Source organism: Chionomys nivalis, chromosome 15 (assembly GCF_950005125.1).
Source record: "Chionomys nivalis chromosome 15, mChiNiv1.1, whole genome shotgun sequence".
NCBI classification, from domain to species: domain Eukaryota; kingdom Metazoa; phylum Chordata; class Mammalia; order Rodentia; family Cricetidae; genus Chionomys; species Chionomys nivalis.
In genome coordinates this window covers 62,791,787-62,807,773 of record NC_080100.1, presented here as the reverse complement: position 1 = coordinate 62,807,773, position 15,987 = coordinate 62,791,787, and the positions used below count along the sequence as shown (strand labels likewise).

At 41.1% G+C, this 15,987-nt stretch overlaps 1 protein-coding gene across 1 annotated transcript in view; it reads right to left on the bottom strand.

The window, feature by feature from the left end:
* Positions 1–15,987, bottom strand: part of Adgrv1 (adhesion G protein-coupled receptor V1) — a 550,578-nt gene that overhangs the window by 380,601 nt on the left and 153,990 nt on the right. The window contains exons 54-59 of the mRNA XM_057789515.1: positions 14,000–14,146; positions 10,696–10,951; positions 9,181–9,383; positions 7,395–7,571; positions 6,886–7,068; positions 2,220–2,399 (exon numbers count right to left, since the gene is read on the bottom strand). Of these exons, the coding sequence (XP_057645498.1) occupies positions 2,220–2,399; positions 6,886–7,068; positions 7,395–7,571; positions 9,181–9,383; positions 10,696–10,951; positions 14,000–14,146 (1,146 nt within the window). The remainder of the gene's footprint in view (positions 1–2,219; positions 2,400–6,885; positions 7,069–7,394; positions 7,572–9,180; positions 9,384–10,695; positions 10,952–13,999; positions 14,147–15,987) is intronic.

The following is a 15,987-nucleotide window of genomic DNA, read 5'->3' as shown; positions in this document are numbered from 1 at the left end:
TATAGATTCAATGCAATCCCCATCAAAATCCCATCAAAATTCTTCACAGCCCTTGATAAGACAATAATCAACTTTGTATGGAAAAACAAAAAACCCAGGATAGCCAAAACAATCTTATACAATAAAGGATCGTCTGGAGGCATTATCATTCCTGACTTCACACTCTATTACAGAGCTACAGTATTGAAAACAGCTTGGTATTGGCATAAAATCAGAGAAGTCGACCAATGGAATCGAATAGAAGACCCTGACTTTAGCCCACAAACCTATGAACACCTAATTTTCGATAAAGGAGCTAAAAGTATACAATGGAAAAAAGAGAGCATCTTCAACAAATTGTGCTGGCAAAACTGGATGTCAATCTGTGGAAGAATGAAAATAGATCCATATCTATCACCATGCACAAAACTCAAGTCCAAATGGATTAAAGACCTCAATATCAGTCCGAACACACTGAACCTGATAGAAGAGAAAGTGGGAAGTACTCTACAACACACGGGCACAGGAGAACACTTCCTACGTATAACCCCAGCAGCATAGACACTAAGGGCATCATTGAACAAATGGGACCTCCTGAGACTGAGAAGCTTCTGTAAATCAAAGGACACTGTCACTAAGACAAAAAGGCAACCCACTGACTAGGAGAAGATCTTCACCAACCCCACAACTGACAAAGGTCTGATCTCCAAAATATATAGAGAACTCAAGAAACTAGACCGTAAAAGGCTAATCAACCCAATTATAAAATGGGGCAATGAGCTGAACAGAGAATTCTCAACAGAAGAAGTTCAAATGGCCAAAAGACACTTAAGATCATGCTCAACTTCCTTAGCAATCAGGGAAATGCAAATTAAGACAACATTAAGATACCATCTTACACCTGTCAGAATGGCTAAAATCAAAAACACCAATGACAGCCTCTGCTGGAGAGGTTGTGGAGAAAGGGGTACACTCATCCATTGCTGGTGGGAATGCAAACTTGTGCAACCACTTTGGAAAGCAGTATGGCGGTTTCTCAGGAAAGTCGGGATCAACCTACCCCTGGATCCAGCAATACCACTCTCGGGAATATACCCAAGAGATGCCCTATCATACAACAAAGTATATGCTCAACTATGTTCATAGCAGCATTGTTTGTAATAGCCAGAACCTGGAAACAACCTAGATGCCCTTCAAGGGAAGAATGGATGAAGAAAGTATGGAATATATACATATTAAAGTACTACTCAGCAGTAAAAAACAATGACTTCTTGAATTTTGCATGCAAATGGACAGAAATAGAAAACACTATGCTGTGTGAGGTAAGCCAGACCCAAAAAGAGGAACATGGGATGTACTCCCTCATATTTGGTTTCTAGCCATAAATAAAGGACATGGAGCCTATAAATCGTGATCCTAGAGAAGCTAAATAAGAAGGTGAACCCAAAGAAAAACATATAAGCATCCTCCTGAACAGTAACCTTCATCAGGCGATGAAAGGAGACAGATACAAAGACCCACATTGGAGCACTGGACTGAAATCTCAAGGTCCAAATCAGGAGCAGAAGGAGAGAGAGCACGAGCAAGGAACTCAGGACAGCGAGGGGTGCACCCACACACTGAGACAATGGGGATGTTCTATCGGGAACTCACCAAGGCCAGCTGGCCTGGGTCTGAAAAAACATGGGATAAAACCGGACTTGCTGAACATAGTGGACAATGAGGACTACTGAGAACTCAAGAACAATGGCAATGGGTTTTTGATCCCACTGCATGTACTGGCTTTGTGGGAGCCTCGGCAGTTTGGATGTTCACCTTACTAGACCTGGATGGAGGTGGGTGGTCCTTGGACTTCCCACAGGACAGGGAACCCTGATTGCTCTTTGGGCTGACGAGGGAGGGAGACTTGATAGTGGAGGGAGAAGGAAATGGGAGGCAGTGGCGGGAAGAGGCAGAAATCTTTAAGAAATAAATAAATAAATAAAAAATAAAAATTAAATTACATAGTCATGTGTGCTAGACTATGTCAATTAGTATATTCTATATATGCCAATATTCCCAGAAACTTTATGTGATTGAAATTACCACAAAATAATAACAATGTTTACCTCAGGACACAGGATTATAGAAACACTGTTCTCAAACATTTCCTGTCCTCTAGGTGCTAGCTTATTACAAGTCACTCAAGGATTTCTGCTTGATTCTTTCTCCAGGCAGAAAATGTTTTATATTTAACTTACAGTCTTCTCTTCGAATCCAAACATTCCAAATGGAGAATCATTTGGTGGTATGGCAACAGTCACCACAACATCCTCCCCTAGTCGGCCACCACCAGTCACACTCATTAAGCCGATGCTGAATGTCTCCATGAGTTCAAATTCACTATCATCAATTATAGTTATTTCTATCACAGCAGTGACCTATGAAACACAGAGAGGGGAGGGGAGCAAGAGTTAGAGAAGGGGGCAGATGTAATATAGTAACAATGTTTCCTCTAGTATATTTTAATTATTTTAGTTGAATGAAACAAAAGAAAATAACAGATTCTTCCACATTGTATCCATAATACACTTAATGTATATGTAGTACTTCAATGTTAGAAATTTAAGAGCTATTATTTTTTAAGATAAATTACATATTTAATAAAATATAGGTTGTTCTATTAGTGATGTAAAGGTAATGAATTATTGAACAAATTTTCTAAATGGCATGCAGTTCCTAACAACCATCACACTAGTATAAAACCCAGTGTGCACGATATTAATTTTGCATGATAGGAAATGGGATCATAAAAGCAATCACTGTGTGTAGCAGAGACAGTTCAGTGACGGTCAGAACATATTGCTCTTTGAGGGAATCCAAGTTGGCTTCCAGCACCCAAGCCAGGTGATTCAGAATCACCTGTAACTGCAAGGGATCTGATGCCCTAATCTGGCTTCCTCGGTAACCTCACACACATGCACAAACCAGTAACACAGTTGTACAAACATGCATGACATTCACATCACTAAACACAAGGAAATATAAAACTATTTTGAGGTTTCATCTTAGTACAATCAGAATACCTATAAGGAAAGCAAATAATGATAAATACTGGTGAGGATACAGGAAAAGAAGAATCATATATACTGTTTGTAGGTATGTAAGCTGGTTTACACACTATATAAATCAGTATGGAGATGCTTCAAAGAGCTAGTAATAGCACAACCATATGACCCAGCTATACTCATGAGACTATACCTCAAAAACTTTGTCTATATTGGTGCGGGAGAATTGTCTGTATTCTGCTAATCATGTATTTTAATAAAACGCTGATTGGCAAGGCAGGAAGTATAGGTGGGTCAACCGGACAGGAAGCAGAGGCAGTGAGATAAGAATAGGAGAATGCTGGAAAGGAGGAAGCCCATTCCTCCCACTCCAGCCCAGACCACTGAAGAGGCAACATGTGACCTACCCGGCTGAGAAAGGTACCGAGCCATGTGGCCAACATAGATAAGAATTATAGGTTAATATAAGCTACAAGAGCTAATAAGTAGCCTGAGCTAAGGGCCAATCAGTTTATAACCTATGTAGACCTGTGTGTAATTTTCTTTGGGGCTTGCCGGCTGTGGGGTACCGGGCGGGATAGAAACCCCAACAAGCCGGCCCTGCATGTTACACTATATTATACTAAGGAGATACTCATGCATTCATATTCATTGTTAATCTATTCACGAGAGCCAGGACATAGAACCTGCCTAGATATCTATCAATGGATGGATAATGTGCAACACAAACGTGATGGAATTTTGTTCACTGACAAAACTGGAATTATAAAACTTGTATAGAGGGGGCTGGAGAGATGGCTCAGAGGTTAAGAGCACTGCCTGCTCTTCCAAAGGTCCTGAGTTCAATTCCCAGCAACTACATGGTGGCTTACAACTATCTGTAATGGGGTCTGGTTCCCTCTTCTTGCCTGAAGGCATACACACAGATAGAATATTGTATACATAATAAATAAATAAATATTAATAAAAAAAAAGACCCGTGCCCTCTTCTCGGGGACTGGAATCCAAAAAAAAAAAAAAAAACTTGTATAGAAATGGAACTAAAAATATACTGGGTGAATCTGCCCAGGCCTAGAGAGATGAGCTGTATATTCTCTCTAATATGTGGGCTTGGTTCAGATTCTCAGAGTAGTGTGTTTAACCTGTAGTGCCTATAATAGAAGGCCAAGAGATAGAAAGCAACTGCTAAACAGTGGGTGGGGAGGGGCTTGAAGGGAACAAGAGGAGAACACATAAAATCGTTAGGATGCAGAGACGGGGGGGTGGATTTAAGAGTGGAGAGGCTTGGGGTGCAAAGGAGAAGGCATAAAAGAGAGGGATAACTAATGCCAGAGCACATGGAAAAACACTGAAAACCTGCTGGTTTGTAAGCTTATTAGATGGTATTACATTTTAAAAGGGATTGGAATTGAGATAACCAGTATAGGTGTACATTGTGCCTCCTCGAAGTCACCACAGGGTATTAAAAGTTCCAGTACCAGGTGGAGACTACCTTCCTTCAAATTGTTGGCTAGGGAGGTCTCTAAAACAATACAACCTGTGGTCACTATTATTGTTTGTCCGCCAGGACAATATGGTATGAACTTATCGCTGAAGATGCCAGCCACACATTATAGATACAGAACACAGAAATCCAGCCACACACTGAAGACACAGAACACAAAAATCAACCACACACTGTAGACACAGAACACAGAAATCAGCCACACACTGAAGACACAGAACACAGAAATCCATCCACACACTGAAGACACAGAACACAGAAATCCAGCCACACACTGTAGACACCACAGAACATAGAAATCCTGCCACACACTGAAGACACAGAACACAGAAATCCAACCATACACTGAAGATGCAGAACAGAAATCAGCCACACACTGTAAACACAGAACACAGAAATCCAGCCACACACTGAAGACACAGAACACACAAAGCAAGGTTCCTCTAAGCAGGAAATCCCTGTCCCTTTGGCTAGCTTTCACAGTACCAGAGATGCAAGGTAGCCTGCTTGGAAAGAAGAGCTGTCCTCAGTTCTGCCTTGAGGAAACCATGCTAACTGCAGAACTGACCCACAGTACTGATCTGACTTGGTGACACAGGGCTGATTAGGACAGAACCAACCAATTGCCTCCTGATTAGATTTGAGGCACATTCCCAGGGAGAAAGCCATGCCTGGTGGTGTACACCCGTCCAAGAGCCTGCAGCTGTGGCCTGCTATTCGCTAAAGAGACATTTACACTGCTCCTAAATACCCATATGTACACCCATGACTTAGTTCTGTTCTCACCCTACAGCAAGAAGCTTCTTAAAACAACAGGCAGCTGCCAGTCAAAGACTCAGAACTGGTCAGAACAACAAAAACAGATGCTAATATAAGGTGCAGCCCTCTGTACATATGTATCTCCCCTTCCATGCTCAATGAGTGGGAAGAATGATCTTAAGAGCCAGAGGATCAGGAGGCATGCCACGGAATGATGCTGAGCATAGCATGGCTATTGTGCTCACAAACTCCCTAAAATGGGATCACCCACACAAGACCTGCACGAGATTATGTCATGAACATTTCATCACAGGTGGGAGAGGGACCAAAGTCCCAGCTATCCCTGAGGCACTATTGGTAATTAATGGCTCCAGGGAAAGAGGTTGTTATTTTCTTCAGTGGTGTTGCCAATGAAAAGTAACTCATGCTGAAGGAAATAACCTCCCACCCACGCTCATGCGAACAACTTGAGTAAACTCCGTGTGTCACACACAGGACAAGGTACAAAGTAACAGCAGGACTTAGGAAGGAAGAAAAGTTTCAGTGCATGGAGACTGAGAGAGTAATGATTATTATTTATGTAACTAATTCACTATATAAACTTGTAACTACTCAGATTATAAATTAAAAATAAATATAAAACAATATCAATTTATGAATACTAAAAAATAAAATAGAGGACCTAAATCTGGGAAGAGACTAGTATATCAGGCATTTAAAAAAAAATTTGGTTAAGAACCTGTAGTCAATAATAATTGAGTTCTATTATTATCTACTACCTAACGTCTATTTCAATGGAAGAGAAGTTCAAAAGGAGCTAGGGTTCTTGTCTTTTAGAATTCTCTCTCTGTAGAAGGCAGAAAGAGTGGAAGAGCCAGGATTGATGCTGACTTCAAGGAAACAATGGCTTCCAGGCGCTGCAGGACCAATGCACGTTTGAACTCACAGAGATGGTGGCAGAATGCACAAGACCTACATAGGTTTAAGCCAGACAGAGTCCCAGAGCTGAAAGGGAGAAGTGGACACAGGTCCCTACCCCTATCCAGGAAGCTATCTACAACTGAAACCTGCAGATAAAGAAAAAGTTAGTTTCCTCCAGTGTAATCTTACAGGGTAGATTTCCCATGCTTCAGGTTAGGACCCCTGCAGATGACAAGTTGGCCAACACAAAACAAACTCAGTGCGATTTGTCTCATTATGCTTTGGGCCTTTTTCCTCATATTAATCTTTTGCTTGTTTACTTTGGCTTTCATTTTTGTGCTTTTGCATGTGTTTCTTGATTTTTGTTTTTGATTGTTTTTTAAAGAGAGGAAAGCATGTGGAATTGAGTGAGGTAGGGAGAACCTGGGAGGCACTGGAAAGGGGGAAAGTGGGATTAAAATACATTGCAAGATTTATCATTAAAAACTATAAAAGAATTCTCTTCCTGTGATTATTAATAGACTATATAGTAATTAATAATGATTAAGTTTCACTTTATAAAGAAACAGACTAGAACGCATTTATCATTCACTAATGCATGTTCACTTGGTGGATGCTCACAAATGCTTGAAGCAAAGCCAAAACTACCAATAAATCTGTTCATAACGAACATACTTGTCCATCCGCAAACTGGAGAATCCCCTGAAAGGGCTGAAAGTCTCCTGGGCTAGCACTGTCTGGTGCTGCTTTCCAGTGAACGTTCACGGTCTCAAAGCTTCCAGCCAGCCGGGTGACAGGAACTTGAAGGACATTCAAGGGTGGGGGCACTTCATGAGCAGTAACTACTCCACCAACACCCTTCAAAAAGAGCAGACATCGAAAGGAAGGCCAAGTTCAAAACTCTCCTAGGCAATAACTTGTTCAATTTATTATTCTCACGTGTGTAAGAAGTGCTCAGAACTTACAGCAATATGCAATGAAAAACTTGTGCAATTGTGTAATATGTAATTCTGTGCTCTGCTCAGAGAACTAAAAATGATTCATAATACAAATTGAAAGCTTATCTTTGCATACATGTCTACAAACAAATCCAATTACTTTGCAAAAAATTGTAAAAGCACTGACCACATCAGCAAGGATCAGCCTAACTTATAGTACTATAAATATGAGAAGTTGCATCTCACTCTGGCGATGTGAAAGGTGAAGATCCCTCTGGGATCATCATTTTCTTCAATCATTATCTCTGCTATTTCCATCCTTGGCCTCCGCACACGCGGCTGCTCCGCAGGGAAGTCGGGGTTCACCAAGTTCACTGCAGTGATGGTAATGATGAGGCCTTCCTCCAGTTCAGCAGCCTCGTCCTGGGAAGTGGGGAGAGAAGATATTTATGTGGTTGTTTGGCTCCTGAGATGATGCCTAGCCAGGCTGGTCTCCAGTCTGTGGGCCTGGCTGGCCCCGCCACAGTCTCTGTAGCAGCTGCAGCTGCAGGTATCTTCCTCCAGCTCCAACTGATATTTTTAAACAATATTCCATCTCCATTGTAAACCTGATACTTTTCAGCAAGGAACTAACTTGCTATCCAGGACTGGCGCCTCTGTCACATAAACATGATTTCTTGCCATATTTTAATATATCCAATACATTCTCAGGGTGCCCTCAGCATCTTTGATATCTTCAAGACTAATGATGACCTCTCAAAGGTACCACCGCTGCCTTAGCAAATATTTGCAGTCCTGCCCCACAATTTTGACCTTACTCTATTGAAGACATCACACATATACAACATTCTGAAAGAAATTTAGGAAAATTTGATAAATTTACAAGTATTTTAAAAGTGAAAATTAGGGCTGGAGAGACGGCTCAGAGGTTAAGAGCACTGACTGCTCTTCCAGAGGTCCTGAGTTCAATTCCCGGACACCACATGGTAGCTCACAGCCATCTGTAATGAGATCTGGTGGCCTCTTCTTGCCAGCAACCATACAGACAGACAGAACATTGATTACATAATAAATAAATAAATCTTTTTTAAAAAAAGTGAAAATTCTAGATATAAATCTAGGTGTAAGCAAATATCAGTTAACTTTGAAAAAATACTTTGTATTTGTGTGAAAGTACTAGAAAGTATCAAGATGTGGAAGGGACATATAGAAAAATAAAAGGACAACTGATCCCTGCCCTCTCCCCCGCTATGGGCTTTTCCTCTGGTCCTCTCCACAGGAAAGGTAACTGATAGCCACCAAAATTTCTAACGGGAATACAAATATTACTGCATCTACTTAATGACACATGACATGTTTACGTGTCTGATATATACTGTCCTTAACCTCACATGTTGTTACTTACAAATGTACTTAAACATTTTATGGCACTGCATATCAAACCCAGGGCCTTATTACGCTAGGCAAGCTATTTAGTTCCAAAGTGCAGCCCAGCCCTGATATCACACGTTACTATGGCGTTCTGGACACAAAGAGTGGTACTAGCACCTCTGATTTTTGCCTCCCTTTTCGTGTGTGTCTCCCTGTTAGGTCCCTCTGTGTTTCTGCATCTCTAGCTCCTTCTCCTCCTTACACAGAGAACGGGAAAGGGAATGAGATGTAGCCAGCAAAAGCTGGACCTACACCATCTAAATGTTCTTCTTATTGAAGTCATTGCATCATCCAGCCAAACAATAAAAATATCTAGACTTATTTGGTGATTTAAATCATTCCATTATTAAAGCAGTTACCCAATTATCTTTGTAGTGTGCCCAACCAATCAGACACATAAGCAATCCAAATTCAGTACTTCAAATGCATCCGAATCATTCCTACTCGAAACAAACATAATAAATACACTGTCTGTCATATTTTCATCTGATAATAAAATGTTTATTTTATTTTTATTTTATTTTTAACTATTAGAGAATTACAGTTTTATGGTTTTAAACATCCTAGCTAATCTCATATATTTATTATAATCTATACTTACTGGCAAAATGGCAACCTCAGCATGAGTTTCTTTTACGTTTTCTTTCATTATTATCACTGAGTCTTGCAACACATAATCTTCATTCTCTGTAGCTTGATTATTGATGGGCAGTAAGAAGTTGGGTTTTGCTATCAAATGAATGGAAATGTCCCCAAATAGTCCTTTGTCTCGAATGACACGTAACTGAAGAACAGTGGTGTTCTCTAGGAGATAAACGTGCCTCAAGTTAGTGAGCTGTGTTCTGTGCTCTGCTAATGTTGCTCCAAGCACGGTGTCTGGACAGCTAAGGAAGCAGACATAACACAAGGACACCATCCTATGGAGAGTTCTGTTTTGTCTCCATCGCCCCAAAAGCTGTGTTCAAAATCCACTCCTGCCTTAATCTGCTTCAGCCTTCTGTCCCCACTGCAGCCTCCAGTGTTTTACAGGTCACACACTGGAAGAAAACCTGAGGGAGCCTTACAGAAGTGAACTATGGGGGTACAACACAGGCGATAATTGCACAATCCTTAGAAATTTCTTGAAAACGAGTACTTAAATACACAACCATAATTAATACTAATCGTTGGAAGAGTGATTTTAATTTCTGTAGTGAGGTGTCAGTCACAAGGTTCAAAGTGTCTCCCAGAACCTATTACTTTTCATTTCTTAGTTTAAAATAATTTGTTATGTAAAACATTAAAAATATTTATTAGTATTTTCACCAGTTCAAGTTTCTAATGATTGTGTTTATTATCAAAACGATAATGAAATTCCTACAAATTACTATGTTTATTGACTGAAACTGAACACATTATTTTATTAAAGTTTATATTTTTGGGTCTTGCACATCCAGATAGACAAGGGCCCAGAAATATAACTACATTTCACATTTCCCATCAGCTCTGTGATGGAAAGGAATCTGAAATCTGTACGTTTTTATCTGAAATTTTTCAAGCCATTCTGTAAATTCATCTTAAATAAATATTATATATAACCTTTTATTTCGATAGGCCCATTGACCATAACCTATTAGAATGTTTATTCAGCAGAGGATGTGAGAAGTTAGTTAGGTGAATATTTCAGCTCTCTAAGGAGGTAAGGACTGGCCATGGCACACATCATAGGGGAAATCACTGCAGTTACTGTTCGAGGTAACAAAATTAAAACCACAGCACCGAGTCCATCCACACTGTAGCTGCCTGTTCCCCACACCTACCAAAAACACAGGGGAAATCTGGGTGTGGCAAGGGGAGAAGTCAAGAAACAAGGAAAAGGGAGGTAAAAGCCAAAGCCTGCTGCGAAAGCAGCATAGGAGTGACATCAAACCATACTCCTGGAAATTAGAAGTGTGTAAGTAACCATCACTGCAAAGTGACTCCATAATTATACAATTTAAAATACATTAAAAGAAATATGGCCTATCAAACTGAAGAAGACACATGAAAAAGAAATTTATATTCCTTTCGAATATTATAATCAAAATGTACAAAGAAACTTTTTATTAGAACTTAAGCAATCTTTACCAGGACTTACCTTTGGGCTCTGGCACCCTAGTGAAGAGAGAATCAGTATGCCAGCCAACCACGCCATAGGGCGAGTCACTGGGCAGGATGGTTAGCACGGACTTGCTTCTGTTCTCATCCACAGTAGCACCTTTTGATGGATCTTCAACACCCTCTGTGACAATCCGAGTGAGTGCCACAATCACAACCTCAGATAGCTCTGGCAGATCATCCGCAAGAACAGTCAGAGTAATTGTAGACAGTGCCTGGTCCTCTGTGAATGAAATCTAAAAAGAAAAGGAAAAAATAAATAAATATATATATAGCTTTGCTGATATTGGGATTAACATCATACCATAAAATGTCCATTTCTTATTTTCTTTTAATATGACCACAATTATAAACCAAAGATGATTCTGCAACATAGTATGATTTTACAAACAAATCAAATGCCTTTTATATTAAAACTAGAAGATTGTTTGAAAAAACTCGAGTTAATACTTGTAGCCAAATTGTCGTATCTTGGTGCCTGCCTTTAATTATAATATAAAGGACACAGTCTCTCAGGAATATAGATAGATAGATAGATAGATAGATAGATAGATAGATAGATAGATAGATAGATAGACAGACAGACAGACAGACACAGACAGACAGGCAGACAGACAGACAGTATATATAAATCTCTGGAAAATAAAAAAAAAGGTTTATAAGTTTAAATGTTTTTATCTACAAAGTTTTTGCAATAGTTGATTCTGCAGATGGATGCATCGTGTAGCAATGACTGCTGATTCAAAGGAGAAAAGGAAGACAGCAGAGATGGAAGTTACAACCTCCTCCTTTCTCTGCTCCCATTGTCTGGTGTCAGATTCAAATGTGCTGAAAGCATCTGATGTCCTTGCTGATGGCGATCTGTCCACTTCTCGATACTATTCCTACACCATTCATCCTAATATCCATTTCCAAATCAATTACTCAAACTGTCATTTGAGCCTCCAGCTCTCCTATGAGCCAAGTCCGTTTTATATAAATGAAGTGTTGTTGGGATGCAGTCAAACAGACTTGATTGAGCAGTCACTACCTGTAATAACTTCTCTATATTACCTGGTACAATTGTGCTACAAAAGCAAAATAGAGGAGGAGGAGGAGAAGAAGGAGATGAAGGAGAAGAAGGAGGAGGAGGAGGAGGAGAGGGAGGAGGAGAAGGAGAAGAAGGAGAAGGAGGAGGAGGAGAGGGAGGATGAGAAGGAGAGGGAGGAGGAGGAGGAGAAGAAGGAGAAGGAGGAGGAGGAGAGGGAGGAGGAGAAGGAGGAGGAGGAGGAGGAGGAGGAGAAGAAGAAGAAGAAGAAGAAGAAGAAGAAGAAGAAGAAGAAGAAGAAGAAGAAGAAGAAGAAGAAGAAGAAGAAGAAGAAGAAAGAAGAAGAAAATCTGAAGCATTTACTATGTGACCCTTTACAAAAACAATGTACTGACTCCTACACTACATAAAAATAACTCTTTCAAAAAGAATGTCAAGGAAACGGGCAATTATAAATTCCAAATCTTAATCATATTCACATAATAAACTAGAGAGATATAATTCAGTGCACACAGGAACAGAGATACAGCTAGTAGCTTTTTTAATTTGCATAGAAGTGAGTGTCAAATACAAAAGACTGCTAAGACATCCTTAACACATTGAAGTGCCTGTCACCTTTGAAATGGTAAGAACCTAGAAATGCTGACTGTTACACACTTTTTTTTCCAGGAGATAATTTCATAAAAAGCTCCTTTATATAATTCTTCAAAGAAATATTTGGATAAAATACTGACCTATGAAACCCCAGAAACACATGAGGTCGCCCTTCCTACAAATAGTTAACAAAAGGCTCTTTGTGAGTCAACTGTCCTGTTGGTCATTCTGATACATATTTGAAGTAGAGTATCAATTTCACACTAATCTGCAAGATGGATAACGTGATTCTCAGCCCAGACACCTCGATGAGCCCATCCTTCAACTAGTGGGAGCAGCATATTCTATGTTCACATTTGGAGACAGTCCTTAGCTTCAGCAAATGGTGCCAGTCAAGGTCGATCCCCACCCAGAGGCACCCTAGGACCAATAACTGCGGAAAACAGGATGCCAATGGATCAGGCCTGGAACTGGAATGGCAACCAAGGACCAGCTTAGACACTGACCTCTCCCCCAGAATCCACGGAACTGCAATTGCCTTTGGATCTGTTGGGCGCTGAACACTAAAGTGCTTGAGCCCACAGATCTCTAGAGAAACCAAGAATGCTAAGCACACAAGATTGTCTTTCCAATGAGAAAGAAGAAAAACCTGTTCTTCCGCCCAGAAAGCTGAGAATTGGAAAAGATGAACTGCCTGGTGATGTGTGTTATCTGTTGGGGTCATCAAGCTTACGACCAAGACCTGAGGCGGCTAGTAATCTAAATGGCCGCGATAGCCAGAGGCTCCACAACTTCCCCCAACCAGGACCAGAGGTGGCTAATAGTCCAAATGCTCTTATGCTATCTGTATGGCGGAAACCGGGCCAGACCCGTAGGCCTCTAAGCTAGTACAACTAGCGCATCTCTAGAACCCATCTTCTTGGAGGAAATGACACCTAGCTGAGTTTCAGTGTAATTATGCTTCTGTGTGCAATGGGGATTGTATCACATCAGGAAACACTTTTTTCCAAGTTACGCTGGGCTTAAACATACTGGAAATAAACTACCTGTTATTAGACACCCGGAAGTCTGATCCAGGCTCATGATCTGCACCAGGTTTTTCTTCTTATCTCCTCACGTGCTCTGCTTCCCTGTATGACATGGAAGGGACCCCTCATGGTCCATACTTCCTCCACATGAGCCTGCCTTCCTAACCTGCAGATGACTAATTCACATAATCCTCCTGCCCAGGGCTCTCACCTCAAGGTCTGCTCACAGCAAACAGAAACTGCTTGTGCCCACAGCTTTCATGTGCCGTTTCTTCCGCCTACTTCCCATAGACTTTCCACAGACTTGTCCACTAAGTACTGTTTCTGCCTTTTCCTATGGCTTCACACATTTCCTTCTCAGTTTGGCTCACTTGTCTTTCAGATAGTGCAATGTAATTTATTTAACTCAAGTACTGAACCTCAAAAGGATTCATTTTATGTACAGATAGCTTTTCTTTTATAGGAAAAAAAAAACTAGCCTTAAATTGTATCCCACTCTATGGTGATAAGCAAGAATCCAGTGTTTATATGGTCAAACTCTAAAGTTTCTTCCAACAGGCAGGAAATGGTGGCAAACATCAGTGAATGATAACCATGATTTATTAGCGTCTTCTATAGTTCTATAAATTACATACCACTCCTGAGGTAGGAAATACATCACTGATGCTTCCAGCTGCTTCCCATGCTACAGCTATGCGACCGTGTGTTCCTTTTAAACGCTCAACATTCAAGGTTACCAGGTTGTCTCGCTCCATTTCCTCCACTTGCTTATGCAAGGAATTCTGAAAGACACATGGTAAGGCACAGTGTTATTCCCCAGAAGGCCCCTGAGCGTAGCTCGCCTGGGAAACTACATTTCCCAGGAGCCCCTAGTGTTCCACGCAAAGGCTGCGCAGGCGCAGAACGTGGCGCTTGACACACGCACGTGGGGGGACCCTTTAAAAAGGCTGAACCGCTGTCTGTTCTCCTTTTCCCCTTCTCTCCTGCACGCTGCAATAAACTTCGCGCAGAAGAACACACAGGGTTCCTTGAAACAGGGAAGCAATCTCTTCCTTGTTTTGCATTGCTACATATTTGCCAGTTCAACATGAAATGTAGGAAAACAACAGTTGTGGGCAGTGTCCTGGTACAAGGTGTCCTGCTCAGGCCTGTAATGCCCAGGAGGCAGGAAGACCCAAACTACAGGGCAACTGTCTCCACAGTAAGTACATAAATAACCTGAAGTCACAGGACACCAGTCATCTTACTGCGTTGTTTTTATGTTTGTCTTCTTGACATATTCTGCTCAATGGGCAGATATTACTCTTATACCCAGCATACGTTTCTTTTTAAAGTGATACACATAGCACTGAAAGGTTTGTAAAAAAAAAAAAAGCTGGAATGGCAGGAAATCCTTCTGCCTCTGGGGAAAGGCCCTCTGGGTCTCCCTCTCTGAATAGCATATTAAGACTTAGGCCTAGAAGTCTCCAGTACCCCACCCAAGGTCAACAACATTCAGAGAACTGAGACACTCTTCTCTGATCACTTGTTAATGTGTCTCACACTTAAATCACGTCCTGTGAATTATTCAGTTAGCTGATCTGTTTCTTCTGGTGCCGCTCCTTTCCTTAGCTAGTGGTCTATGCAACTGTTTGTCCTACCTGAAAAAAAATCCCTCTGTGTGCTGTCTTGATTCCTTTCTTTCCACCTGTCCTTCCTAGCCTTGGTTCTTTGCTTCGATCCTAACGTCTACCAGTCCGTGACTATCACTCTGTCAAACACTTGCTGCACCTCACGCTAGCTTTTTACAGAACTTTTCCTCAGAAAGAATACTTTCACACACGTCCAGCTATTAGGCGCCATGACATGAACTTATCACCCACACAGTCCATGCTTAAGAATCGCACAACTGTGTTGGTTAAAAATCTCCCAAAATGTTTTCAGTAAGTTGTGGTTTTGCATTCAGCCATGTTCACAGCTAATGACATGTAGTTGGACACAAATCCCTCCCCAAAGCATCCTTGATTTCTCAATAAGGCAATCATGTTGAGAATAAAGGTGCTTTTTAAAAATTTTTCCTGTAGGAGTGCCCATGTATTTTTAACAATGGCCATCTGAAGAGACCCCTCCAAAATGCTTATAGAAATGTTAACTTGAAAAGAGCCAACCTAAGGAAATTTCATACAGCTGTTCAGTGTTATGTTACACGTTTCAGAGAAACAAAATCGTGTTCAAGGTGATAAAATAACTCATAAAACATCAGGTTTTAAAATATGCACATAATTTGTTCAGAAAAGATAAGCCTTTCCCTGGCTTCATGTTCTTCGTTACTGATGGTCAGTAAGAGGAGGCCTCCATACAGCCAGAAGATGTGCCAGAAATTCTACCGTGCCACATCCAAACGGCGGCTGTCCAGACGCAGGCGAACTGCACCGAGTGGCTCTGCTGAGAAATTCTACTGATGGGCTTGCAGGAACTCCCAGTCCTGCCCATAGGCAAGGATGAAACCACAGGGGTTTCCTGTATCTAGACCAGCTTCCTGGAGGGAGGGGGGAGGGGGGAAGAGCCTATGGAGTCTGTCCCCTCTCAGGTTCTCAGCTCATTATCCCCAGCCTTGCCCTTCACATATTTCAGAAGCACCAGG